The sequence below is a fragment of the Diabrotica virgifera genome, chromosome 8 (assembly GCF_917563875.1).
Source record: "Diabrotica virgifera virgifera chromosome 8, PGI_DIABVI_V3a".
NCBI lineage: Eukaryota > Metazoa > Arthropoda > Insecta > Coleoptera > Chrysomelidae > Diabrotica > Diabrotica virgifera.
In genome coordinates, this window is record NC_065450.1 from 96279849 (window position 1) to 96306809 (window position 26961).

Here is a 26961-nt window from a genome sequence, read left to right on the forward strand (position 1 = left end):
GAACAAACTGAAAGAAATATAAGAAAAATTTCAAAAAAAAGAAATAAGATCATTCTACCAGGAAGCAAAAAAAATGGAAAGAGGATATCAAAAAACAACCCTTATTATTATATGAGAGATGATAAAGAGATGTTGCTAAATGAGCCGGAAAAAATAATGGGAAACTGGCAAAATTATTTCACAGAACTGCTAAATAAGACGAAGTACAAAAGGAAACAAACCATGAAATTGAAGATGATCAGATAGCAATAGAAATACCCACAGAACAAGAAATAAAGAACGAAATAAAGAGCTTGAAAAATAACAAAAGCCCAGGAATAACAGAAATATCGACCGAAATGATAAAATTAGAAGGGAAAATACTACAGAAAGAAATATATGACCTGATAAAAAGAATATGGGAAGTAGAAAAAATGCCAGAAGAGTGGACCATAGCAAGGATATGCCCCATACATTAAAAAGGTGATAGAATGCTATGCGAAAACTACAGAGGCATCGCACTATTAGAAATAGTTTACAAAATCTTGGCACAAAGTATAAGAAAAAGGATAAGTCAATATTCGGAAAAAATCCTGGGAGAATACCAGGCAGGTTTTAGAAACAACAGATAAACGACTGACCAAATATTTGCATTAAAAGAAATACACATACGAACATAAAACAGTACTATATGCTTTGTTCATAGACTTTAAGCAGGCAAGAATGGCTAAAGGAAATAAGAAATATGGAGCATTACGCACATTATTGAAATCCAAATACGTATCAAGAAAGACAAAAATAAGAATTTATAAGACTGTTATCAGACCTACAGTAACATACGCATGCGAAACATGGGTGTTCAAAAAGTCAGAAACAGACCTTTTAGAAAGATGGGAGAGAAAAATGCAAAGAGCAATATATGGAGGTGTGAAAATAGAAGGTCAGTGGAGAAGAAGAACCAATAAAGAATTGGAAGAACTATATCAAGAGCCAACGATCACGACGACGATCAAAGCACAGAGAATACGATACTTGGGGCACATCGAGAGAATGGGAAGTAAACGAATGCCAAAAATGGTACTCTCACGGAGACCAATACAAAAAAGGAGGAAAGGCAGGCCAAGGAAAAGATGGAAATACAGTGTGTATGAAGACTTGAAGAAAAGTAACATTGAGGGATGGAAAGAACTAGCCTTGGACAGAAGGAGATCAAGAGAGGTGTGAAGGAGTGTATTAAAAGACTGAAGTGTAATTAAATTAAATTTATAAGTTTTATAACTTATGTAAGTTATATTAAGTTATTTATTATATTATCTATGTAATCAGAAATGTAAACATTTTAGCCCTAGGCCTACAAGGCCTGTTGCGCTTAATAAATAAGTAAATAACTCTTGTGTGGTGCGTTTTATTTCTTTGGCCAATAGTGTGGAAAAATCTTTCAAATTAAAGTTATAATAATTTTATTTTCCATCAAAATGAAAATTAATTTTTGCGCAACGTAATATTTATTCATTCAGCTCTTTTGTAACTGGAATAGTTTGTGCGCCATTCATTTTTATCGCTTTTAGCGGTTTTTTATTCTTATCTTGTTTGTATTATAATACTGCTGCTTTTCAATTATCACAATGTTAGTTAATATTCTTCTAATATCCTAAATTTTTTAATATTCTAAATTTTTATTTTAAAGAATCTGGATAAATCGATCATGTCTCTCTCTTGTTGTAATCATACACAGACATCCTGATTTACATCTAATTATAGTTGTGTAAGTATATTTGTTAGATCTGGATATTTTAGACGTAGATGTAGATATTTTTCATAATTATTAAGGCAGTATAAGATAACATTAATTTTGAGAACTAAGTTCGTATTATTCGTCAGGTTGGAGATCGTAGTTTCAATATAATGTGATAATGCACCCTTTCATTGCGGACGAAATATGCCTAGCACGATCTGGGTGCTAACTTGATTTTTCGCTGCATTCACATTGCAGTGTTTTGGTTGAGATGGCCCAGGAATTGCTTCATACATAATATGAAGCTAAACAGACGTTATAAAAACACTTTTTTCTACGTACTCAATAGAAAGACAACTCGTTTTTTGTCAAATCAAACAAATACTAACCTCTATACGAATGTTGTGCACATCTGAAGCCGTCATGCGTACCTTAAAGTAGTAACTGTATGACGTCTTTAGGTGTCAGCAGCATTCAAATGGTTAATATGTTTACAATTTTGCTAACTTCACTGAATTCAAACGACTACAAAAAAATAAAACTTTAGGTCCAAGCACTCGAAAAATTACTTAAATAATTCCGAACTTTTTGTTCCGTGGCTGTAACGTTTTGTAACGGTTGCAAATCCTACATAGCTGACCTACTTCTTTTGATATTAGATAACTGTTCAAGTCGCATATTATAACAATTGGTGCCTATAATTTTTGCAGAGATAATAATATAGCGGAAAAGCTTATCTTCGACGTATCCCGTATAATGTCGGGTGACATCTCTTCGCGACGTTCGAAATAGTAACCTTGGTATTCCAGAACGAGCGCTGTTATTATTAGTTTAGTTTTAGTTTTGAAGATACCTTTGGAATATAAATGTGTGCCTGACCAAAGATGTTGCTCGTAGAACTGACAGCAAAAGAGTTGCGTGAACAACTAGAAGAAAGGGGTGAAGAAAGTCAGCAGATCAAGCAGTTGTAACGAAAATAATTAAAATAATTGATGATACATTCGAAAATGTTTCCAAAAGATTCGATGAAATTTCTCAAATTATTAAAGAAGCAAAACAAACAAAAACCATGATTATCAGTAAGAAGGGCAAAGTTATTACAAAGGTCCAGACAAAAATGGAGATATTGAGCACGCGGACAAAGTGAAACACTTAGGAGTCTGGATTACGGGAGATCCAAATTCGAAATCAAAAATTGGATCAAGAAAATAGCAATGAAGATCAGTTTTTTGGAAAATGGGGAAAGTACCCCGCACAAACCTTATGAAAATTAGGTCCCAGTGGATTTCGTTCATACTTTGGGAAAATACTCTTTGAAGCATCCTGATAAAAAGTTCTTATGGGCACAACCCAATCGGATGAAGGATTTTTAAGATATAGAGGCACAAACTCGGAAAATTATAAGATTTACTGGGTATTCAAATTCCTGAGTTAGTGGTTATCTGGCAGCATGTAGAAGTTTTGATCTAGGAAAAGTACTAGTTGTCTAGGATTTTTTCCTGGCTATCCATATACCTTTACTTTGACCTTGACCTTCGACGAACGTCATCTTCTAGAGTTTCGAGTATTTTCGGCATTAAATTGATATAAACAGATTACTCATGGGTTTTTGGGATCTCTAAACACGAATATGCCATCAGAATTGACCTCCGGAGGACGTGGTGGCCAGGGCCATAGCAAGAGACGTCATCTTTTAGAGTCTCGATGGTTTTCGGCATGTAATTGATGCAAATGAATTACTGGAGGGTTTTTTTTAGGTCGCTAAACACGAATATGCCACCAGAACCGACTCCCGGAGCACCTGGTTTCCAAGGTCAATGAAAGGTGCTCCTGGAGTTTCGAGGGTATTTGGTACTACATTAATGCAAATGGAGTATTTATAGGTTTTTGAGTTTGCTTAACACGAATACGTGATCAGCACAGACACAGGAGAACCTGGTGCCTAAGACAGGTTATCTTCTGGAGTTAAAACCTAAGAGTAATCCATTTAATTTCTCCATTTGATTCCTCCGAAACTCCAGAAGATAATCTGTCTTAGGCACCAAGTGCACCTGTGTCTGTGCTGATCACGTATTCGTGTTCAGCAACCCCAAAAACCTATAACTAATCCGTTTTGCATTAATGTCGAAATACAATCGAAACTCCAGGAGCCCCTTTCATTTACTTTGGAAACCAGGTACTCCGGGATCGGTTCTGGTGGCATATTCGTGTTTAGCGACCTCAAAAAACCCCCCAGTAATTCAATTGCATCAATTTAATGCCGAAAACCATCGAAACTCTAGAATATGTCGTCCCTTGCAGTGGCCCTGGCCACCACGTCCTCCAGAGGTCAATTCTGATGGCATGTTCGTGTTTAGAGATCCCAAAAACCCATGAGTAATATGTTTATATCAATTTAATGCCGAAAACCATCGAATCTCTTGAAGATGGCGTCCGTTGAAGATCAAGGTCAAAGTAAAGGTTGCCATTGGATAGCCAGGAAAAAATTATAGACTACTAGTACTTTTCCTTGATCCAAACTTCTACATGTTGCCAGATAACCAGTAACTCAGGGAATTGGAATCATAGATATAACAGAATAGATTAGGCCAGTTCGAAAAATAGCGTAACGCGGAACAGTTCGGGTCGGTGGTCTATCTATCTCTCTCTACCGGAGCTTAGCTTTCTCTCTCTAGCATATGATGGCCGCCGCCTGTGTGTCACTGTCGTTCCGTTATTCCCACCTCTTGGTAGATACGCTCACACTCGCACGACAGACAAAGATAGCTAGACCACCGTACTTAATATCGGCGTTACACCCCGATGCATTGAGTGGCATATGACTAGCCTGATCTATTTTCTTTACATATCTCTGATTGGAATACCCAGTAAATCTTATAATATTTCGAGTTTGTGCCTCTATATCTTGAAAATCCTTCATACGATTGAGTTGTGCCCATGAGAACTTTTTATCAGGATGCTTCAAAGATTATTTTCCCATAGTATGAACGAAATCCACTGGGACCTAATTTCCATAAGTTTTGTGCGTGGTACTTTCTGAGTAATCAAAGACTCAATCTGCATATCCAATATCGGATGGTAAACTGTTATATCCACTATATTCTTCTTTTGGTGTCGAAACATGGACTGTTAGTGATGGCTTTGAGAAAGCTGGCTTTGAGACTGATAACAGTTGCTTCTCTTCGTATAAGGCAAAGAACGGCACATTTGCCAGGCTGTCATACTGACATAAAATGTGCTCTAGTGCTCCTTTTTCTAGGTGACACAATCTGCATCTGCAGGTCTTCATTTGCCGATTCCGTCAGCTTCAACTGCATATTCAGCTCATAGTACCATGTTAGCAGACCTACTATCGCTTTGACTGTTTTCCACGCTTTGCTTATTAGGTTTGCCGTAAATTTTGGCGAATGTTCTATAACAAACTGTTTCACCTATTTATATCCTTTCTCCATTCCAAAGAATTGTGAGCTACCCACTTCCTTGCAGCGGTTCTGGTTACTGCCCATACAACGACCCAGAAGGGTTCCGGTCCAATGAATGATATTGATGAGTCCTGTTTGGCAATGTCATCTGCTTTGTCATTACCCATCCGTACCCCGGTACACAGGCTACCGCAACCTTACTATGGTCTCCTAGTTTATTTGTTACAAGAGCTTTGCAGTTGACTAGAAAAACATTATGGAGAAGCCCACTTACAACGAGTCTACAAAGCCCAACTAGGAAGTAGAATTCAACGATCAAGTGTGATTTTGCAAGAATTTAAACCATATGTTGCTCATGTAGTACGGTTGGCTTATCTGGAGGCACCAGACAACATTTTGGAGGAAATAGCTGTAGAAACCTTCGTCAATGTGTTGAGACAATAAACTACATAAATCTTTACGACTAGCAAGACTAAAAGTTTTGGATGACGTGCTCGCTATTGTATTGGAACATAAAACAAGTTAAACTTCAAGGATCCATAAGAATGAACGTCTGGAGAAAGTGGCATGGAAAGTAGTACGTAACACGATGCAGACGAAACCCGAGCCGAGATGTTGGAATTGTGGCGGCGTAGTCCACATAATATGCCGTAATTGTTAGAAAATAATACAACAGTCGGAAAACTATAGCGAGTCTGGTCTGGTGGGTTGGTATATTTACGTACATATTACCGACGATTTTTCAAAGGATTTGTCAATATCGCTAAACCCTTAATAAAATTTACAGGAAGAAGGCAAATAATATACATGGAGTGAAGAGTGACCAAATCTTTCGAACAACTACAAAGACTTCGATCAGTGCCCTGATTATAGCCTGTCCGAAAATAGTTCAATAGGAGCTGTCCACTCCCAGATCCAGGATGGACAGAAAAATTTCATTGATTATTTTAGCAAAGTTTGTCGGAACCAGAAACTATTGCGTTCTCAGGAGAGAATTATTAGGCGTGTGAAGAAGTGCGAACATTTCTATAAATACTTGTGAGACATAAAGTTCCTTGTCTGAGCGAATCACGTCGTTCTAAATTGGTTTTTAAAATTCGATAATCTAGAGGACCAGATAGCAAGATAACTACAAGAATATGATTACGAGGTAGAACACAGGGCTCGAAGAGCTCATTCAAATGTTGACGTGCTTTCGAGAAGGCCATGCAGAGCAAATTGTAATCACTGTCTTAAATTAGTAGAACGACTTTAGCGCTTGAGATGAACCACCGTCGTTAATGATCAATGGCAGCCTCAACAGCTGCAAGATGCCCAAGCAGATGATCAATGTATAAAAAGAGTAATGGATTGGTGCGTCAAGGTAAGAGATCTTCTTGGCAAGACATTAGTGCATGTAGCACAAGCAGATGATCAATGTATGAAAAGAGTATTGGATTGGTGCATCAAGGTGAGAGATCTTCATGGCAAGACATTAGTGCATGTAGTCGAGAAGTCAAATCATACTGGAGATAATGGAATTGTCTGGTACTAATAGATGATATTTTGTACGGAACCTTTGAGAACGATGATGGGACATAATTTAAGCTTCAGCTGATTTTATCTAAAAGTAAATTTACAGAAGTATTGCGTCAATTGCATGACCGTGGACCAGGTGCACATTTTGGTAATACGAGGAGTCTGCAAAAGGTTAAAGGACGGTTTTATGGGGTGAACTGTGATAAAAGTGATGTAAGAAGACGGTGCCGTAAATGTGAACTATGTGTAATGATCCAGTTGGTAAAAAGGTGGCACCCATGAAACAGTGCAATGTTGGTAATCCCACGAAAAAAGCAGCAATTTACATTACTGGTTCACTTTCAGAAACGGATAATGAAAATAAATATATCCTGGTAGCCATTGATTATTTTACAAAATGGACTGCGGTGTATGCGATGCCAAATCAAGGAGCTGCTACCGTTGCAGAAGTATTTGTTAACGAATTTTTCATTAGATTTGGTACTCCTTTGGAGATTCACTAGAACCAATCGCGAAACTTTGAGTTAGTCCTCTTCCAAAACGTCGTCACTTAAGAACAATCGGTTCAAACCATCAAAATCTCCAAATTCAGCATCTCCTATCCTATCTTCAGTAGGTGAGATCTGCAAAATAATGTTCAGGCACATTAAAAGAGCTACAGGAAAATGGGTACATGGGAATTTGCCTCTGACCTAACTAAAACGAAAATCTAACAAATCTATAATACTTAGAAACTCCGTGGTTCAAACATAGAACCACAGAGAATTTATATCGGCTCATAATTGGCAGTGTCTCATCATCATTGGCTTTACAACCCATGGTGGGTCTTGGCCAGTTCCAGAATCAGCTTCCATTCCTTCCTATCCTTCGCCTTGGTTTTCCAATTTCGGACTCTTAATACTCGTCTTCCACTTGGTCCTTAAATCGTTCTCTGGGCCCACCTCTTCCCCTCAGTGCATCTAGTCTTTGGTTATACATGTGTTTTGACGGCTTCATCTTATTCATTGTCTCTAAGTGGCCCAGCCACTGCTGCCTGTTTATTTTAATGTACCTATGAACACTGGGCCCACTCTAAAGGCGGTAAAGCTTGAAATTACAGCGTTTACACCATAATCCGTTTTCCTGTTGGGGAAAATCGGAATTTTCTACTGCTGTCATAAAAGGAAGTTCCTATTGTAAAAATTAATTCGGGCAGGATTCGAAATATTTTTAAGAAATGAAAACTTAACTTATTTAAATTAAATTAAATAAACAACAAATCAAGCATGTTATATTAACTGTAACAAGCAGTTGGACGAGTGATTAAGGAACGTTTCAACGAAGTTGGCTGATTTGACTGTATCTTCTCTCTAATTTTTTTCCTTTAAAATGTTTCTTTTAGAGCTCTCTATCTGAAACGTCATCTGTAGATAATAGAAAAATATTTTGTGAATTGACGACTTAATTTAGTGTTTAATTTGGACATTCGGAGAACAAGTTATTGGCTCTACATTTTACGCATTGTAAAAGTTTTTTCTTTAAAGCTGTAAGCTGTAAAGTTTTACAGCTTTAATCATTATTACCTTAAGTTTTTTTGTTCATGAGTTATGTTTAAAATATAGCTCAAAGCAATTATTAGTGCAGTAACTTAAGGTTTTCAACTCCGATTTTCAAAGTTTTTACAGAAAATTTGTCATTATTAGACATATGGCAAATATGCAAATAAAAAAGTATGAAATATGCGCATAAATATGCAGTATTTTATGCAAAAATATGCAGTATTTTATGCAAAATATGCATATTTATCTAGGAAATAAGCATGTAGTAAAAAATATTTACAATATTTTTTTATTTACAAAAATACTTACAATATTATAAATACATAACATATACAATTATTTTAACATATAAATATTATTTTGAATTGTGGTAACAATAGATTATCAAATGATGTTCAAAATTTTCTAATAAAAACTTATGGCTTCTATCTGAATACATATATTTGTAAATAGAAAAACTTCTTTCGACATCAACTGAAGTAACTGGGGCATGTTTCAAATTTACTATAATAGATGGTTCTAAATTAAGTGGTTCGGAAAATGTCCCAGCTAGTACTTGAACCACTTCAGAAAGAACCTGGTAACCACTATTTTTTTCCATGGTTACTTTAAATTTTTGAAAAATTTCCTTTCCAATAGTATCTTTAACGTTTTGACACAATGACTCAAATTCTTTTATTAAAACTGTACTCTCTAACAATGATAATTTGGAGGATTCTAATTGAGTTATAGTTTTCTGGATAAAACTATAATTTGATTTTATGAATGACAGTTGCTGTTGGAGGATGTTATTTTGGAAGGCTTGCTTAGCTTCCAATAAAGATTGGCAACTATCATCCGTTAAAAGGTTAATTATTTTTTTTAAATCAACAAAATGATCAGCATAGAAATTAGCTGCTTCCAACCATGTTCCCCAACGTGTTAAGATGGGTTGCGGTGGCAGTGGAACAGCAGGAGGCATATCTCTGTAACATTGTATTCTTACAGGTGATTTCAGGAATACCTTTTTGACGCTCGCTATTAAACTGTTAACTAGTGGAAATTTTTTTCTTATTTCCTCCACAACTCTATTTATTCCATGCGCTAAACAAGTGACGTGTAGTAAGTTTGGATAAAATATTTTTAAATTTTGTCCTGTTTTCACCATATATGGTGCGGCATCAGATAAAATAAGCAATAATTTATCATTAGGCACAGCAGCAGGAAGAAAAAAGTTTGCTAATGCTTCTTGTAGAAACCGTGATATTGTTAGAGCGTTGGTTTTTTTCACTTGCTTACAGGAAATTAAATACGATTTTGGAAAGGTTTCCTCGCTAAGTACACCAATCAATAAGTGCACAATTTACCTTCCTGACGAGTCAGTGGTCTCGTCCACACATATGTAAAAGTAGTTATTACCTATTTCGGCTTTTATGTTGTGGATAACTGAGGAGTATAACAAATTTACATTATTTATCTTTAGAGTTCGTTCACTGGGAATGTTTTGTTTGCAATATTTTTTTAAAAAAGAACTAAAGTTTTCATTAGATAATTTTGAAAGCGGTATATTAGAAGATACTAATGCACGACACAAGTCTTCGTTAAAAGTTTCTTGTTCGGTTTGTTTTTTGGAACTTGACTGAAAGCACTTGGACACTGAAGGTTGATATTTTTCACCGGATGTGGTTTTTACTTTTTTAGCTAAATGTTTCGCGGTTCTGACATGCTGATCTATTTGAAATTTTTTTTCACATGAAATCTAAAAAAAATATAAATATTCTATAGTTGTACCCATTTTTAAAATCTAAGATTGTAGAAATAAACTAAAAATGAACCGTTTTTGCATAACAATTAAAATATCTAAATTAAATCAAATAAAAATCGGTGTAGTAATCTTGAAAATGTCAATAAATGACTGTGCAAGAAGGAAGAACCCCCAAATATTCACAAGAGGCTCTTGGTCTTTTCTGTTTACATTTAAAGAAAAAATACTGTGAAAATAAATTAAAAGCACTTAACTAATTAAGTCCAATATATGATATGTTTTTGTCTTTAGCAAAATTAAAGCAAACTATGCTATTGTTAGAAAAAAAATGTTAGCGACCTTTCAAGCGACCTTTCAGTAGACTATTTATTTAATGATTTGAATTTTAAATAGGTATCCTATTTTTTATCGCAAGGAGTTTAAAAAATGCTTGAAAAAAGAAAAAATACATCGATTTATTGTGAACTAGCCTTGTGTCGGTACTTTTCTTAAACATAATCTCCAATTTTAAAATCTTTGTTTGTACCACCGTGTAAATTTTTAAAATAAAATAAAAAAAATAATACGTATGTACTTACGGTTTTGCCACAACATGAGCAATAAACTTTATCCATATCCATAGATAGCTCTTTGTAAGGTTTTATCCAAGTTGAAACATTGCTTATTTTCGGCATTTTCAAAGCACAATAATTATTCACAATAAGAAATACTAATTATTCACAATAAGAAATACACGTTATTTACGCCTCCAATTTTACAACAAAAGTGAAACCAAGTGAAACTGACCGTCAAAATAAAAATTTTTAGCTAGAGTCATAAACACAAACCCTTAATTCCAGGACAAAACGTGACAAAACTATAAGCCGCTGTCTTTTATTAGTTACTATCTATAACCAAGAATTTGAATACCAAGTGATTATAAAACAAAATTAAATATTGGCATTCTCATGCTATCTGTAAGTTTGAATATAAAAATATATAATTAACACCAAATTTTCAAATTATATGCACTTTATGCTCACTTTTATAAAAATATGCAAAATTTGACATTTTTGCATTTTTTATGCATTATATGCAAAATATGCAATTTGCATATTTGCCTAAGTCTAGTCATTATCACAACTGAAGCTAATAAAAAAAAACGAATAAGTTTCTTACTTAGTAAAAGACCTTTCAATATTAATTGAAAAGGTAATTGAATTTTTATTTTATTTTTTTTTTTTCAACAAGTACTCAAATCTTAATATTCAAGCTTAAGTAACGGGAAAACTATGCATTTTATAAAATATACTTATATAGTGCGCTGGAATAAGTTACCCCCCCCCCTCCCCCACTTTTAGCATATAAGCAAAACGCTCGGACAGGTCGATATTTAAAATAAGCATAGTATTTTATAGCATCAATGTTTCGAACTTTACGCGATCCCTCTTCAGGTAACAGGCATAACTTTGATTTTTTCAAAAAGAAAAGTACATCATGTGACACCTCATTTAAAAGCTTCTGAAATACTAATTACAAAAATGAATATTACTTCTTGAATATAACTTATTAAAAGCAAGTTATGATGAAAATAAGAGGACCCATTAGAGGAAAAATTGAAAAAGAAAACATGCGCTATTTCCACAAAAATTAAAATTTATAGTGCTCCCTATAACACTTTCTTGACTTAAGCACAAATAATGACCTCAAATATTTATAATATACATAGTTAAAAAAAACATGATTTTAAAAAATCAAAAATTTTAAATTTTGGTAAATTTTATATTCTTTCGATAACACCAAAAATATTCGATATATGTAAAAAATAATAGTAGAGGAAATTTAAGTTTCTTCGTTATCGAAGATTTTACTTGTTTTTTTTTCTTATTTTCGTATGATAAAAATTAACCGAGATAGAAACATTTAAATCCTAAATTTTACTGCGAGAGCCCTGTAACTGCGGCCCTTTGACATTTTATCTTAAAATAATAAAATGGCCTTAAAATGGCCTTTCAAGCGGTTTTTGGAAATACCTGATATCATAAAAATTAACGGAGTTATTCTAAAAAAATACAATACCATTTTTTTGTAAATAGTTTTGGAGCATAAATTTTGATGCTATCAACTACTTCTGGAGCTCATTATTTGATAGGTAGTTCTGAGTACTTTGACAAGTAGCAAGAAAAAATATGATATAAAATGCATCGTTTTCCCATTATCTTAAATACTTAGATTTAAGTTCTCGTCGAAAAAAATATACCTATGTTCAATTACTTATAACTCTTCTTCTTCTTAAAGGTTCATCTCCTATCGGAGGTTGGATACCATAATGGCTATGGCCACTTTGTTGGCTGCTGCTCTGAACAGTTGTAATGGACTACAGTTACACCATTCTCTAAGGTTCCTCAGCCAGGAGATGCGTCTTCTTCATATGCTTCTTCTTCCTTGGATCCTTCCTTGCTTAATAATTCTCAGCAACTCATATTTTTGTCCTCTAGTAATGTGACCCAAATATTCCAGTTTTCTTGTTTTTATACTGTTTATAATTTCTAACTCCCTATTTAAACGTCGTAGCACTTCAACATTGGTAATCCTTTGAACCCACTGAATTTTCAATATTTTTCTGTAACACATTTCGAACGCTTCTATTTTTCTTAGGTATTGTCTCTTCAATGTCCAAGCTTCCATTCTGTATTGTAATATAGAAAATATGTAGCATCTTAGAGCCCTCAATCTGAGAGGCAACTGAAGGTCTTTGTTTGTAAGCAGTCTCTTAATTTTTATAAATGCTTGACTTGCAGTTTCAATTCGGACTATAATTTCTTTACTTTGGTTATTTTTGTTATCAACCTAGGTTCCCAGGTATTTGTATATCTTTACTTTTTCTGTTTGGGTTTGCTCTAGCATTAACCTTTAATTTCCATGTTGTGTTTTTGAGACAATCATAAATTTAGTTTTTTCTTGTTTATTTTGAGTCCATATCGAATGCAATAATCGTTAATTCTATTTAACAAATCTTGTAGCGATTCCAGGGTGTCTGCCATTATAACGGTGTCATCAGCGAATCTTATGTTATTTACTATTCTTCCGTTTATAGAGATTCCATCACTTAGTTCCGCTATCGCTTCCTGAAATATGGCTTCACTGTACACGTTAAACAGTAGCGGCGACAGAACACAACCCTGTCTTACCCCTCTCTTTATATCAATATTCTCGGACTCTTGTTGTTCTATCTTTATATTGGCCTTTTGATTCCAATACAGATTGATGATAATTCGTAAATCTCGTCTGTATATATCTCTGTTTTTCAACCTATAACTCACTTTGAATTAATAATAAATAGTTTGTCGAGTCAGGAATTTATTCGATTTCTTATTGTAATTTGTTATTTGTTATTGACTTCAATTTTGGTAATAATAACTTTTTTGTAAAAACTCATAGTTTTTGGGTTATTTATAGAAAACTGTTAAAAGTTGCATTTTTTTCACAAAAAATTAAAATCTTTGATCTTTAATAACTCAAAAAGTATTGATTTATTTTGTTAACTCGATATAACAAATTCTGCTTAGAATTTCTCCCTGTATCGATTTATGGAGTTATTACCCTCGAGAAGGGCATCCACCCCCAGGGTAGAAGCGCAAATTGGCACAATGTCAGTTTTGTTTCTTGAGATATTCTCTAACAACTCATAGGTCTGGATCCCGCGTATGAAAAAAAAGTTGATTAATAGCAAGCTGAAAATTTGTTAATAGCTTAAGGGTGTCTAGTCGGATAAACTTTGATATATGGGAACACTGGAACAGGGGCAGTTTTAATTGTGGAACAGTTTAAAAATTTGCAACGGTCAGACCACGAAAACGGCACATTTATTTTGTCTGACAGAATAGACTTAAACTCTCCGAACAGAGATTAAACTCTCATGCAAAAATCAGACTGCTATTTATCACCTGTCATAATTTCTGTCATTTGATATATTCTACATGTTCCACTCATTAAAACGCCCATTTGGTGATAAATAGCAGTCTGGTTTTTGCATGTGAGTTTAATCTCTTTCGGAGAGTTTAAGTCTATTTTGTCGGACAAAATAAATGTGCCGTTTTCGTGGTCTGGCCGTTCCAAATTTTTAACCTCTTCCACAATTAAAAATGCCCCTGTTCCAGTGTTCCCATATATCAAAGCTTATCCGACTAGACACCCTTAAGCTATTAACAAATTTTCAGCTTGCTATTAATCAACTTTTTTTTCATACGCGGGATCCAGACCTATCACCAATTTTCATGAAAATCGATGAATGTTCTACGAAATCGGAAGTACGGTATGCGTCAAAATAAACAGTATTGACAACCGTATGCCTCAAAGGGCCTAGCCGGTTAAGATGATGAAAAATCCCCCCAACTCGATTTGAATTCTATCTAGGTCACCTTTTAACACATATAGAGAAACTCGCTTTCTGAAATTTTTAGCCTCCTACGTGGTCACGTGACCCACCTAGAGCCTAATTAGGCTTTTTACGTTTTTATTTTTCTCAGCCGCATCGAGAGCTAGCGAGAAACTTAAAATAAAAAATTTGTAAATTTCAAAAAGTTCTGTCCGAAAAAAATTAATTTTTGGCGGGAAATTTAAATTTTAGGACGATTTTAAAATTTTAAACGATTATATAAAAACTAAAAAACAATTGGGGTTTGCTTAATAAAAAATTTTTGTAATGCCATCCAATTTCGAGATACAGGGCGTTGAAGAAAACAAAATTTTGCCGAAACTACTGGCAACATTATAATAAAATTTGGCAGGTTTTAAGAGGTAGTTATTGTGCATTTTTTGACATACAATTAGGAATTTTATATTCATCATTGGCGCGCATACACGTAATGGCCTGAATTTTTAAAGAAAAAAAGATAGTACGCCACTGACATTTTTCAAATTAACAATCATTTTTGAATTCTTCGTTGTATTTGTGACAAAAAATCTATCTTCCCTTTTTTCATACGACGCGCCGTTTTCATACAAAAAATAAAATATTTTGGTTATATAATATATTGTAAGTATTGGAATATATTATATTTCAATACTTTCAAAGTATTGGAATAAGTTTTTATATAGGATGTATGAGTTACGAGTATAATAGATTTATAGAAACTTAACATAGTACCTAGTTCGAATACTTTGTAAGGGTTAAGATGTTTTATTTCTTGCATAGAAATGGCGCGTCATATGAAAAAATGGGAAGGTAGATTGTTTGTCACAAATGAAACGAGGAATTCAAAAATGATTGTTAATTTGAAATATGTCAGTGGCGTATGTTTTTTCTTTAAAAAGCTCAGACCATTACCCGTATGCGCGCCAATCATGTAAGTATATAAAATTTTTAATTGTACGTCAAAAAATGCCCAACAACTACCTCTTAAAACCTGCCAAATTTTATTATGTACAATGTTGCCAGTAGTTTCGGCAAAATCGTAAAAAATGTGTAAAATTTTGTTTTCTTCAACGCATATTGTCTTGAGAATGGATGGCATTACAAAATTGTTTTTAAGCAAACCCCAATTGATTTTCAGTTTTTTATCTATCCTAGTGACGGTGTTACCTTTTTTAAACACCATGTATAAAATTGTATCAAAAAGCGAAAAAAAAAACAATAAAATGCGGTTTTTATTTTTAAAAGTACGTTTCACCAATTTTAAAAATATGAAAAAATTCAGCGTAAAACATTATGCAAAAATACACGTTATAAATTTTATTCTAGAATCTATAGAATCTAGAAAGACTACCTGTCTTATAACCGACAATACCTTTCTGCAAGTCAATCTATAATCAAATTTTGATTGTTAAGGAGAGTAAAATCATGTGATTGAAATGATATATTATTTCAAATATATCTCGTTTCTGATATTAACATTTTTGTTATTAACTTTTCATTTATCAAAATAAATATCAGCTAAATTGTTATTTTTTGTTTTTAGTATATCCCGTCACTTTGCCACCAACAACCGCACCTCCACCAACAAAGTCAGGATGGATTTTTGGTTGAGACAAAATAATTTAAAAACATGTAAAATCAATTTTGGATCTAGTACTTAAATATAAATTTTAACCAGAAATATGCGTTTTCAATATCCAATCTACTCATAATCAGTGTTATGTAAGATTTATACAGTGTGTCAATTTTAAAACTTACAATGGCTATATCTTACGAACAAAAGCTGATATCGAAAAATGCTTGAAACCGTTTCTAGGATAGTAAGGGGGAACTAAAATGACATGAAAGAGAACTCACCCCCATCAACCCCCTAGGCCCCACCCATCACAACCAAAAAAGTTTAAATTGCAAACCCCTACTTGTGATACATCATTGAAAGGGCTATAAAAAATTCTATTCAATGGTATAAATAATAATTATACAAGGTGAAGTAATAATTGTGAAACTTTGGCTTAAATGAAAAATTTAATAAGGTTTTGTTGAATTACAAATTTATTAAAAATGTCAATTAAGTAAATATTTAATGTGAATTCCGTTGTTTGGTAAACAATAATACAACCTATTTTCAAATTCTGCACGAAATTTAGCAAATGTTCTAGTAATAGGGCGACATGCTTGAGTAATTCTTTCTCGCAATTCCCCAAGTGAAGCAAGGTGAGTTTTATAAACAACTGATTTAGGGTAACCCCTTAGAAAAAAGTAATATACTATTCTACTATAAAAACTACTATCCAATGGTATAAATAATAATTATACAGGGTGTTAATATCAGCTGGCTTACTATGACTTTTTTATTTGTAATGCTATCTCCCGGACTATTATTTTAAATGGTAAGCGTCCGCTCGCAGTTTTTTTGTTAATTAAAACTTAATTTGCAATTTTTGCCTTAAATCAGTTGTTTATAAAACTTAACTTGCGTCACTTGAGAAATTGCGAGAAATAATTACTCAAGCGTGTCGCCCTATTACTAGAAAAACCTTTGTCAAATTTCGTGCAGAATTTGAAAATAGATTGTATTATTGTTTACAAAACAACGGAACCCACTTTGAACATTTACTTAATTGACATTTTTATCAAATTTGTAGTTCAACAAAACCTCATTAAATTTTTCATTTAAGCCAAAGTTTCACAATTATTGCTTCACCCTGTATAATTATTATTTATACCATGCCACATTGTTTGATTTGCTTGTCTAGATAATGTTTAGAAGAAATGCGTTCAATGTGCTTCCCCGTTTAGGATTTTGTCCTCTTCAGGGTTTGAGGTGAATGTATTGTGTTGGCAGCAGAGCAAACAGTCCGAAAACCACACCGGGGCAAGCGCCGTGTCCTGGTGTTCTTGGATCCTGGGTTATGCCAGACGGTGTTGTCCAGAAGGCCAGAAGTCAACAGAGAAGAAAGTTTGATGGATTGTTGTTGGTTCCATAGACATTTACGTGTACTGTCCGTGCTTTGCTTTCGACCAAGCTCCCTAGAAACCATTGTACAACGACAGGCGTACCTGCGTCCCTCGTCGGCGGTCAGGAGGTGGCTTTGAGCGCAGCGTGGACAGTGAGCGTTCGAGTGGAGAAAATAGTTGCGGCTATTTTCTTGGGACGAACAGGTATAATTGTGCAATGAAGTTGGGAAACCGCAAAAAACCAACTTCTCCCTGTTCGGGGTAAGGAAGAGGAAATGTTAGAGGTGGGTACGGAAGGCTAACGGGGTAGCCTCAAGGATGTTTTCGTACTCTACCGGGAGTTCGTCAATGCATGTTTGCATTAGAGCGGACGGTACGTGAATCTTTTTGCGTTTGGGCTTTCGGTAGAGTACGTGGCCGGAAGATGAACAGGAACATTTGAGAGATTCTTGTGTGTCGGAAGGGGGGCCGTTGATTACTTTGATTGTGAAGTTCCTGTTCAGAGAGTTTATTCTCTCGGTGATTTTGGGGATGTTCGAGATGTTATGGATTTCGTTTGAGGGATATCGCCAGTGCTCATAGTTACATCTACGCAAGACTCTGCGCTCCGTCCTCAACAACCTCTCTTGTTTTTGTCTTGAGCAAAGAGAGTAGATACATGATTTGTACTCCATGACGGGTCGAATAAAGGTCTTGTAAGTGTGAATGAGAGTCTTCTTGTGTGTCTTGCCAATTTTTCCCGAGAGAGCGTTGAGAAGTCTGGCCCTGTTCCTTACCCTATCTAAAGTTGCCTTTAGATCTGCGTCCCAGTTGAGAGTCCTGGTAAACAGTACTCCCAAATAGTTCACAGTCGGGCTAACAACAAGCCTTTCTCCCAACAAACTCAGAGGATATTGGTCGTCTTCATTGCGAATGATTCTATTTGACACAGTAGGGGCGCGAAACACAATTGTTGTTGTTTTGTTCGCGTTGAGCGTGACTCTCCACTTACAACACCATTCGCCGACACCGTCCAACAGAGCCTGTGCTCTTCTGAAGAGGAGTCTTGGGTTGTATCGAGAGGTAGTTGAGAGCAGAGTCGTGTCGTCTGCATAGAGAAACAGCCGAGCACCTGGGATATTTTGGTTAGTGATGTCGCTGTTGTAGATGATGTACAACAGCGGCGCTAGGACTGAACCCTGGGGAACTCCAGCTTGTGGAGTGAAGGGGGTGGACTTTTGATCGCATATTTTCACTCTGACAGTACGGTTGTGGAGGTAGGAGTGTACAATTTTGGTAAATTGCAATGGAAGCCCGATGTCCAGAAGTTTCCGAACAAGCCCGTCGTGCCAGACCTGGTCGAAAGCCTTCTGCACATCCAGAAATGTGGCTATGGCGATAGAACCATCGTTGATGGTTTGAGTGACTTTGGTAGTGAAATCTATTAATGCATGTTTGGTAGATTTACCTGACTGGAATCCATATTGGAATTTTGGTATGATATTGTGGTTTTCGAGAAAGTTATTGAGCCTCTCCTTTAGGATTAGCTCAAGAACTTTACCCAGAGTATTGATTAATGAAATTGGTCTGTAGGATTCCACGTCGGTTGGGGGTTTGCCTTTTTTCAAAAGCATGATGGTGTTGGCCACTTTCCAAGGAGTAGGAAAATGGCTGTTTTTGAGACATGCATTGAATATTTTAGTTAGAAGAGGGATGATACTCTCTGGAAGTTTTTTGAGGCACCTTCGGTTGATGCCATCAGGTCCGGGAGCGCTGTTTTTGCCGATTTGGCAAAAGCTCTCCGTTTCCCTGTCTGTGAGGGGGTCCATGATAGGATCATAGACTGGAATGTGGTGGTTGAGAGTAACATTTACAATGTATTCTGTGTTGAATTTAAATATGCGATCAAAGTTCGGGTTATCTGGCGTTTGAAAATTGTTTTGAAGCGAATTTTTGAATGCTTCGGCTTTCCCTTCTGGGGAATTGACTATGTGATTGTTGACCAACAGATGAGATGGTTGAGATAATTTTTGTTTTGTTAGGACTTTGAATTTTTGCCAGAATTTACCTCCGTCTCTGTAGTCCAGTTTTGAGGTAGTCTCTTCCCACCGGCGAGCCGTTAGGACAGATATCTCCCTCTTTATCCTGGCACAGATTCGGTTGTACTCTGTTTTGATTAGTGGGTTTCTGTTGGCCTTGTATTGACGTAGAAGACGTCGTTTTTGTTGAATTTTGGCAATGATGTATTGTGGAAGTGCCGGTGATGTATAAGTTATTTGTTTGAGTGGAATTGCGTGCGTGATCGCCTCAGTGATGAGGTTCTCGATATTGGTTGCACTGGTGTCGATACTATCGTTAGTATCGAGTTCGCCTAACATTGGGAGATTTTGTGTGATGAAGTTTTGGAATTCAGTCCAGTTAGCGTGACGATAGTCTCTTATAGATCTTGGAGGGTTTGGTTGTTTTGGAGTGAGAATGTCGGTGTCGACAAGAAGAGGTACGTGGTCTGACGTTATCGAATCGCCTATGTGGCATCTATCCCCGAACCGATCCAGAATGTTACTAGTAACTAGGATGTGGTCGATAATAGAGGCCCCATTGGCGTTCAAAAACGTGAATTCAGTGTTGGTGATTCTTGAAATGGGAAGGTCTAGTAGATAATCCGTGAGGCGGATGCCTTCTGGGTTTTGATGGTGATCACCAAACTGTGTATGTCTACAATTTAGGTCACCCATCAACACAGCCTTGCCGAGCCTCGAAAAGTACTCTAGCAAATGCCTGTTGAGTGGTTGACCCGGGTGTTTGTAGTAAGAGACTATCGTGAGGGTTTCGTTGTTGGGGATGTGCACGTCAATTGCCAGGAAGTCCACATCAGGTGGACGAAAATTTTGTGGGAATGTGTGTGTGTTGTGCGGTATTCCGTGTTTCACGAGAATACCATTCCCACGTGAAACCTGACAGCGGCTTCGATGGATGATCGAATATCCTGCGAAGTGTGGATCGTTTTTCGACAGAGTATCTGTGAGTGCGAGGATCTGGATGTTATGCTTCGACAGGATATTCTTGATGAGGGGTCTCTTTTTGGAGAGACCCTGACAGTTGACTGTGCCTAGGGTGAAATCCATAAAGGGAGGGTGTTTAGTGGTTGGAGCGGAATGTCACCGTGACATTGCTCCCGTACCCGTGGACCACTGTCGAGTGGTCGTAGACTTGGCTAATCAGATTAGCCGTGATTGCAGCGATATGCTCACGAAGTTCAGGCAACAAGTTAAGCAACAGAGCGGTCTGAATAGACAAGATGTTTTTTGTTTCTGTAGGGAGTTCGAAAGGGGGGAATGATCTTTCGATCGTAAGTGGCTGAATTTCATGTTGGGCGGAGGGGATGGTGTGTCTTTGAGGACACTTGTTGGAATATGCGGGGTGGTCACCGCCGCAATTCGGGCATTTTGGTTCCTGCTGTTTGGTGCAGGCGCTGGATTTATGGTTGCCGCCGCAGTGGGGGCAGACGAATGCTTTTTGTGGGCATTCGTCGATGGAATGTCCGTTGATGCAGCATTTGCTGCAATATTTTGGAGTGGGTATTGTAGGGTCGGAGCCATGAGGGAGTTCGGCATTATAGATCTCGCCATCTAGAGTTATGCCTCGGCTCAGTGCTGACGTGAATTTTTCCAAGGATTTGGTCACCACCTTGATCACTTTGGAGTCCTTGCCTGTTTTATAGGATTTGACTCTCCACAGTCTTTCGACTGGGAATTGCTGTTCTGTGAGCAAGTCGGTGACCTCCTGCTCGGAGTAATCCACGTCGATTCCAGTTATGCAGAGGAGATAGGTGGGCTCTTTTGCGGAAGTGTTTGCATTTCTGCTACGGCTATGGACCGTAACCATGGTTTGGCCAGTTGCTGTGTGGATTGCTTTCTCGATATCCCCTGCATTTATAGGATTAAAAAGTCGAAGATGTGCGATTCCATGTGAGAGGACTTTGCAAGAGTGAATTTTGTTGGACAAAAGAGTGGTGGCATTTATTTGCCGAAAGAAGGTACGTTTGTTACAAAGATCTTTTGGGAGATCTTTGATTAGATATTCGGACAGTGTGGGATCGTTTATGGCGTTGATGACGTTTTGATTTCTGGCTTGGGTTTTGGGGCGTGGATTGGCTGCGGCATTGGCGTAAGACATTTGTCTTATTTGTCTTCTTTGGAAGACGAAATCGTTCGGTTCAGGGTTGTTTTCAGTGCTGATGGTTGCTTGTGGTTGAGAAGAGGGTTGCTGTTGAGAAGATTGTTGTTTCGGTTGTTTGGGTGCTTGCTTAGACGGTTGAGTTGGGACTTTGGGTATGGCACCGTGAATATTCCGAGCGCTCTGTCGCTGAGGACCAGCCTGTGCTGGTGTTCTTAGAGGCGGAAAATCATTAGCATATCGCTGCAGAAGGGGGTTGGAGGCGTCGTCCTGCTCGATGCGAAGGTAGGCCTCGCGATACTTGTTGCGGACGATTTCCATCTCCGCGCTAAGCGTCTCGAGGTCTAGCTCCGCCGTGAGCCGGTTGTAACCTCTGGCTGGGGGTACAGTGCCTTCCTGATGTAAGGAAGAGAACTGGTTGGCAGTAGTGGTGGCTGTAGTGGTAGTGGTGGTGGTGGCAACGCTTGTCGAGGTCGTCGTCCGAGGACGAAGCGACCGGGTGGAGCTGACTGACCTTACAGAAGAAGGCATTACAAATGGGTGAGGATGCAAGTCGAGCGATCGGAGGGCACCTCAGCCTCAAGGTGTTCTGGGGGGTAAACCCCAGGGATAAAGGTGGCTTGTCCACCCCTCCGTGCTTTTCCGGCGTAAGACAGTGACTATAATTACCTGATGGGTGCAGTTTACCCTGCTGCTGGTGGGTCCCTCGTTGAAAGCCTTTATCGCAGTTAGTTTGGCCCCCTTACTCGCACTTGTTCTTGTAACCGTATGTGAACACTAGGTAGAGTTCGGGGCGAGCGAACTCGCTCGAGCCCAGGGCCAGAGTATTCCTCTGAAACCCAGTAATCCGTCTACCTTTTTGGTTTACACGGCCAAGCGTCGTTGGTTTTTCACGCTGGTTCCAAACTAATAGCTTAGGGCTAACCGTGCGCCGCTTCTTCAGCACTTGGTGCTCTCAGGCTTCTCGCTGTTCGTCGGTAAGAGTGGGGTGTGCACGCAGTGACCTTACTCTTCGACGTCCGGGACGAGAATGACGTGTATTTATACCATTGGATAGCATTTTTTATAGCCTTTTCAATGATGTATCACAAGTAGGGGTTTGCAATTTAAACTTTTTTGGTTGTGGTGGGTGGGGCCTAGGGGGTTGATGGGGGTGAGTTCTCTTTCATGTCATTTTAGTTCCCCCTTACTATCCTAGAAACGGTTTCAAGCATTTTTCATTTTCAGCTTTTGTTCGTGAGATATAGCCATTGTAAGTTTTAAAATTGACACACTGTATAGCTTTATATATACTCAGTGACATTAGAAGTGTTACACCCAGAAGGAGTCATTTCTGGAACTTAATTTTTTGGCAACATGGTACATTTTCATCAAGAATGAAACGATAAGACTTGTTATTGAAATATAATAAAAAAAAATTGATATGTTTGGCGACCCCCTAGCTGAATACACTCCTGTACACGTCTAGGCATTGACAAAAATAAATGAGATGATCGGTGTCTGCTTGTGGCACCTCGTTCCAAGCAACTTGAATTTCATGGATTAACTGTGACAGAGTCTGAGGAGGATGGTGCGAAGTGGACAGTCTCCTCTCCATCATATCCCACACATGTTCGATAGGCGCATCGATAGGCGAACATAACGCGCATCTGTCATACTGCCTCGGATAAACAAAAGGGGTGATCGGCTACCATAGGCAATGACCCCCCAAACCATTACTCCAACTGTCATGTGTATATGTCTCTTAACAGCAAACCCCATATCCTCGTCGCTCTCCACGGCGGCGTCTTATCATCTTACGACCATCATGCATTCCTAAACAAAATCTTGAATCATAGCTGAATGCTGCATTATTCTATTCTTATACCCAATGCTGCTGTTCTCTGCACCAGTTCAAACGTTGATGACAGTGATCCGCAGCCAAAAGAAGCACTCGTTGTGGGCGGAATGAAACCAGTCCAAAGGCTCGAATGCTACGGTATAGGGTACGTATAGTAACAAGTCTACCTTCTACTCCAAGCCATTGGTCAGCAATTTGACACGTAGTAGAAAAACGGTCTCGCAGAACCAGGAGTCTAAAGCGCCTATCTTGACGCCCTGTGCTACGCCTCCGTTGACCAGTTGGTCTTCTTTGTGTTCCTCTACCTTCGTTTGTCCACACTCGCATAATAGGAAACTTGCACATTTTTTTTATTACATAATAATGTTCAGTTTTGTTTAAAAATGAGATTTCCAAAATTTCACGCTTCAAAAACCCCTAATAACTTAGAAGTACAAATTTAAGGTCTTCGGTATCTTAAAATAGGTCAAACGGCCCGTGACGTCACTCATTTTAACTATATGGTTCCGTTTATGGTTATAATTAGGTATATTCTTCACTTCTTCTTTAGTTTATTGGCCTCCACCTATTTTGGTATACCTCGTCGCGAAATAAAGGAAAAATATTTATATTCTATTAACATTTATCGTATGTCATTGTAATAATATATACCAGTTTGTTGACATTGGAGTTTGATATAGTTATTGAAGGAAAGGAAAAAAGGTTTACTACGGAAAATAAAACCATTTTGTAAAAGTACAGTTTTCTATGAATAGTTCAAACGATCAAAACACTTGTAACGTCAAATAAATGTATTTTCTACTGACGTTTATGACGTCTAATTTAAAATTCTGTTTACTGTGTTGGAAAAATGTAAATGTACAAACGAATGACGTCACGACGCGTTTTAGCCCACCTGTTTTAATTTGAATTTTTAATCGCCTTTGGGGGCCAAACGAAAGACCTACAAATATTTTTTATCTTTGATACATGTTTTAAATTATGTTCTGTTGTGATTTATAACATTCTTTTCGAATTTAAAAATTTATGCAAGTTCCCTATTGTCATTGCCGTACAATTAACAGGACGGCCAATTTCGCGATACGACAAACCCATATCTCTATAGTCAATAATTCTACCTCTGCCAGAATCGCTAAAATGGTGGTAATTTTGGTGTCTTCGAACTCAAGGCATATTCTTGCACTGAATACAATTAGACTGAGAAATAATAACTAAAAATTTCTGTACCAACCGGTCTTCATAAATTGGTCTTTTCACAAAAAAATTAAAAGATAAAACTTTATTTTTACAAAATTTATAAAAAATAAACCATTGATATTGTTATCATAGCTTACTTTAAATATAGTCATTGTGCTGCCAAAAAATTAAGTCCAAGAAATGATTCCTTCTGGGTGTAACACTTTTAATGTCACTGAGTATATATAGCAAACATTGGGAGTGCGAAAGTTATACTCGTAGCAAAATTAAAAACCCTTTTATATATTTTTAATAACCTTGAAACTCGAACCGAACAGGTTACTAACAGGTTACTAACAGGATACTAACTCCAGCTTCGGACAACAATCGCGGAAATTGCCAAATGTCACTTCCACACACAAACCATGAAAAGATGGGTGAAAGGGCAAGGAGACTTGGGATGGAGGCCGTAAATTATCGCCCCGTAAAAGATCGCCCGTGTGGCCAAAGCCTAACACTAAGCGAAAGGCCACACCGGCGATAATTTACGGCGCCGTAAGAGGAGTAAACCTGACGAGGCATTGGTTGACTAACCAATTGTAGATGAAATAGTAGTTAGTCAACCAGTGCCTCGTCAGGTTTACTGCTCTTACGGCACCGTAAATTATCGCCCGTGTGGCCCTAGGGTTAAGGGACCTTCATGGCGGCACCACACTTCACTTTACGGTATGTGTTATGCAGCTACGCTGTATACGCCCAAATATTTCTCCCTTGAAGTGTGTAAAAACCGACAACTAGACGGATAGGAGTATTTGCTATTCGTGTTTATTCGCTATAGTCCAGGGCCCATCTGTTTTGAGATGGACGTTGAGAGGTGACTCAAATTTTTTTGCAGAAATTGCTTGAAAATAACTCAAATAATAATATTTGAGTTATCCTCCCTCTCAAGAAGGTCCGGAACATTGTTTAAATAATCAAAATGTCAAAAAATGAAGGAAAAATTCGATTTTTGTCTTGGTTTTTGATTATAACTTTAAAAGTATTCATTTCCGAGAAAAGATGTACTGACATAAAAGTTGAATAATTAAATTTCCTACAATGAAGAATTGGTTAAAAATTGAAAAAATAGTCACCCTTGTTGCAAAATAGCAATAATTGCGAAAAAAACCATACAAAAACAAGTATTTGCATTTTACGTTTTTCAACCATTTATGCTACACTTATGACCTTCATATTTCACTCAGAAAAACTATATGATACAGTTAAACAATACTGTAAATTTCATTAGGATCGGTTCAATAGATTTTGCAAAATAAATTTTGCAATCCAGCTTTCGCAAAAACAATTTATTTTTTCAAAATGTTACAGGACTGAAAATAAAGCAGATAGCAAGTTAAAAATTGTTTTGCCTATAGAAGTGTACTGTACCTTTCATTTGCAATTTGCAAAATTAAAATCGATTAATTACCACGGCGGCAGAAATTTTTTTAAATAAACATTAAATATTGGTGCTACGCGCAGGACAGCGGTGTTCGATTCACATAAAGTTGATTTCCACCAAAATTTATTCCAATCTTTATCTAATATATTATTTTCTTACTCTATATTTTGTTGTATTTTAATATTTTAATTCCACAAAAATCAAACTAATTTTATTATTGTTTGTGAAATATTGTTTAAACAATTGCATATGTTTAAAAATAATAAACTTTTATTCTCTAAGTTAAAATATATGAACAAAGAAAGTTTTTGCTAAAAAAAGTGTTATTTCAAAGGTTAGAGTATGTGTTTTTATTTTGCAATAAACAAATTTATTTATTTATATCGAAATGTAATAAAAATTAAAATGTATCAATCATTATCAAAAGTAATTGGAATGCCCAATCAGAGCAAACTATCCGGTGTCCTGCGCGCAGCACCAATAATTAATGTTTATTTAAAAAAATTCCTGACGCCGTGGTGGAGAATCAATTTTAGTTTTGCAAATTGCAAATGAAAGGTACAGTACACTTCTATAAGCAAAAAAAAAATCAACTTGCTATCTGCTGTATGTTCAGTCCTGTAACAGTTTGAAAAAATGAATTTTTTTTTTGCGAAAGCTGGATTGCAAAATTTATTTTGCAAAATCTATTAAACCGATCTTAATGAAATTTATAGTATTGTTTTATTGTATCATAAAGTTTTTCTGGGTGAAATATGAAGGTCCTATGTTTAGCATAAATGGTTGAAAAACGTAAAATGCGAATACTTGTTTTTGTATGGTTTTTTCCCAATTATTGCTATTTTGCAACAAGGGTGACTATTTTTTTAAATTTTTAACCTATTCTATATGGTAGAAAATTTAATTACACAACTTTTATGTCAATATAACTTTTCTCGGAAATGAATACTTTTAAAGTTATAATCAAAAAACGAAGAAAAAAATCGAATTTTTCCTTCATTTTTTGACATTTTGATTATTTAAACAATGTTCCGGACCTTTTTGAGAGGGAGGATAACT

The 26961-nt window shown here is 36.6% G+C and overlaps 1 protein-coding gene across 3 annotated transcripts in view; it reads left to right on the top strand.

Moving 5' to 3' along the window:
• LOC126889345 (uncharacterized) overlaps nucleotides 1-16013 on the top strand; it is a 110742-nt gene extending 94729 nt beyond the window's left edge. For 2 of the 3 annotated variants that reach the window (XM_050657580.1, XM_050657581.1), the window contains one exon: nucleotides 15876-16013. In XM_050657580.1, coding sequence (XP_050513537.1) covers nucleotides 15876-15943 — 68 coding nt within the window. In that variant the 3' untranslated portion in view covers nucleotides 15944-16013. Of the gene's footprint in view, nucleotides 1-1666; nucleotides 1745-15875 lie in introns of all 3 variants that reach the window. The other variant, XR_007700001.1, reaches the window with a different exon arrangement.
• Nucleotides 16014-26961: the final 10948 nt, after the last annotated feature.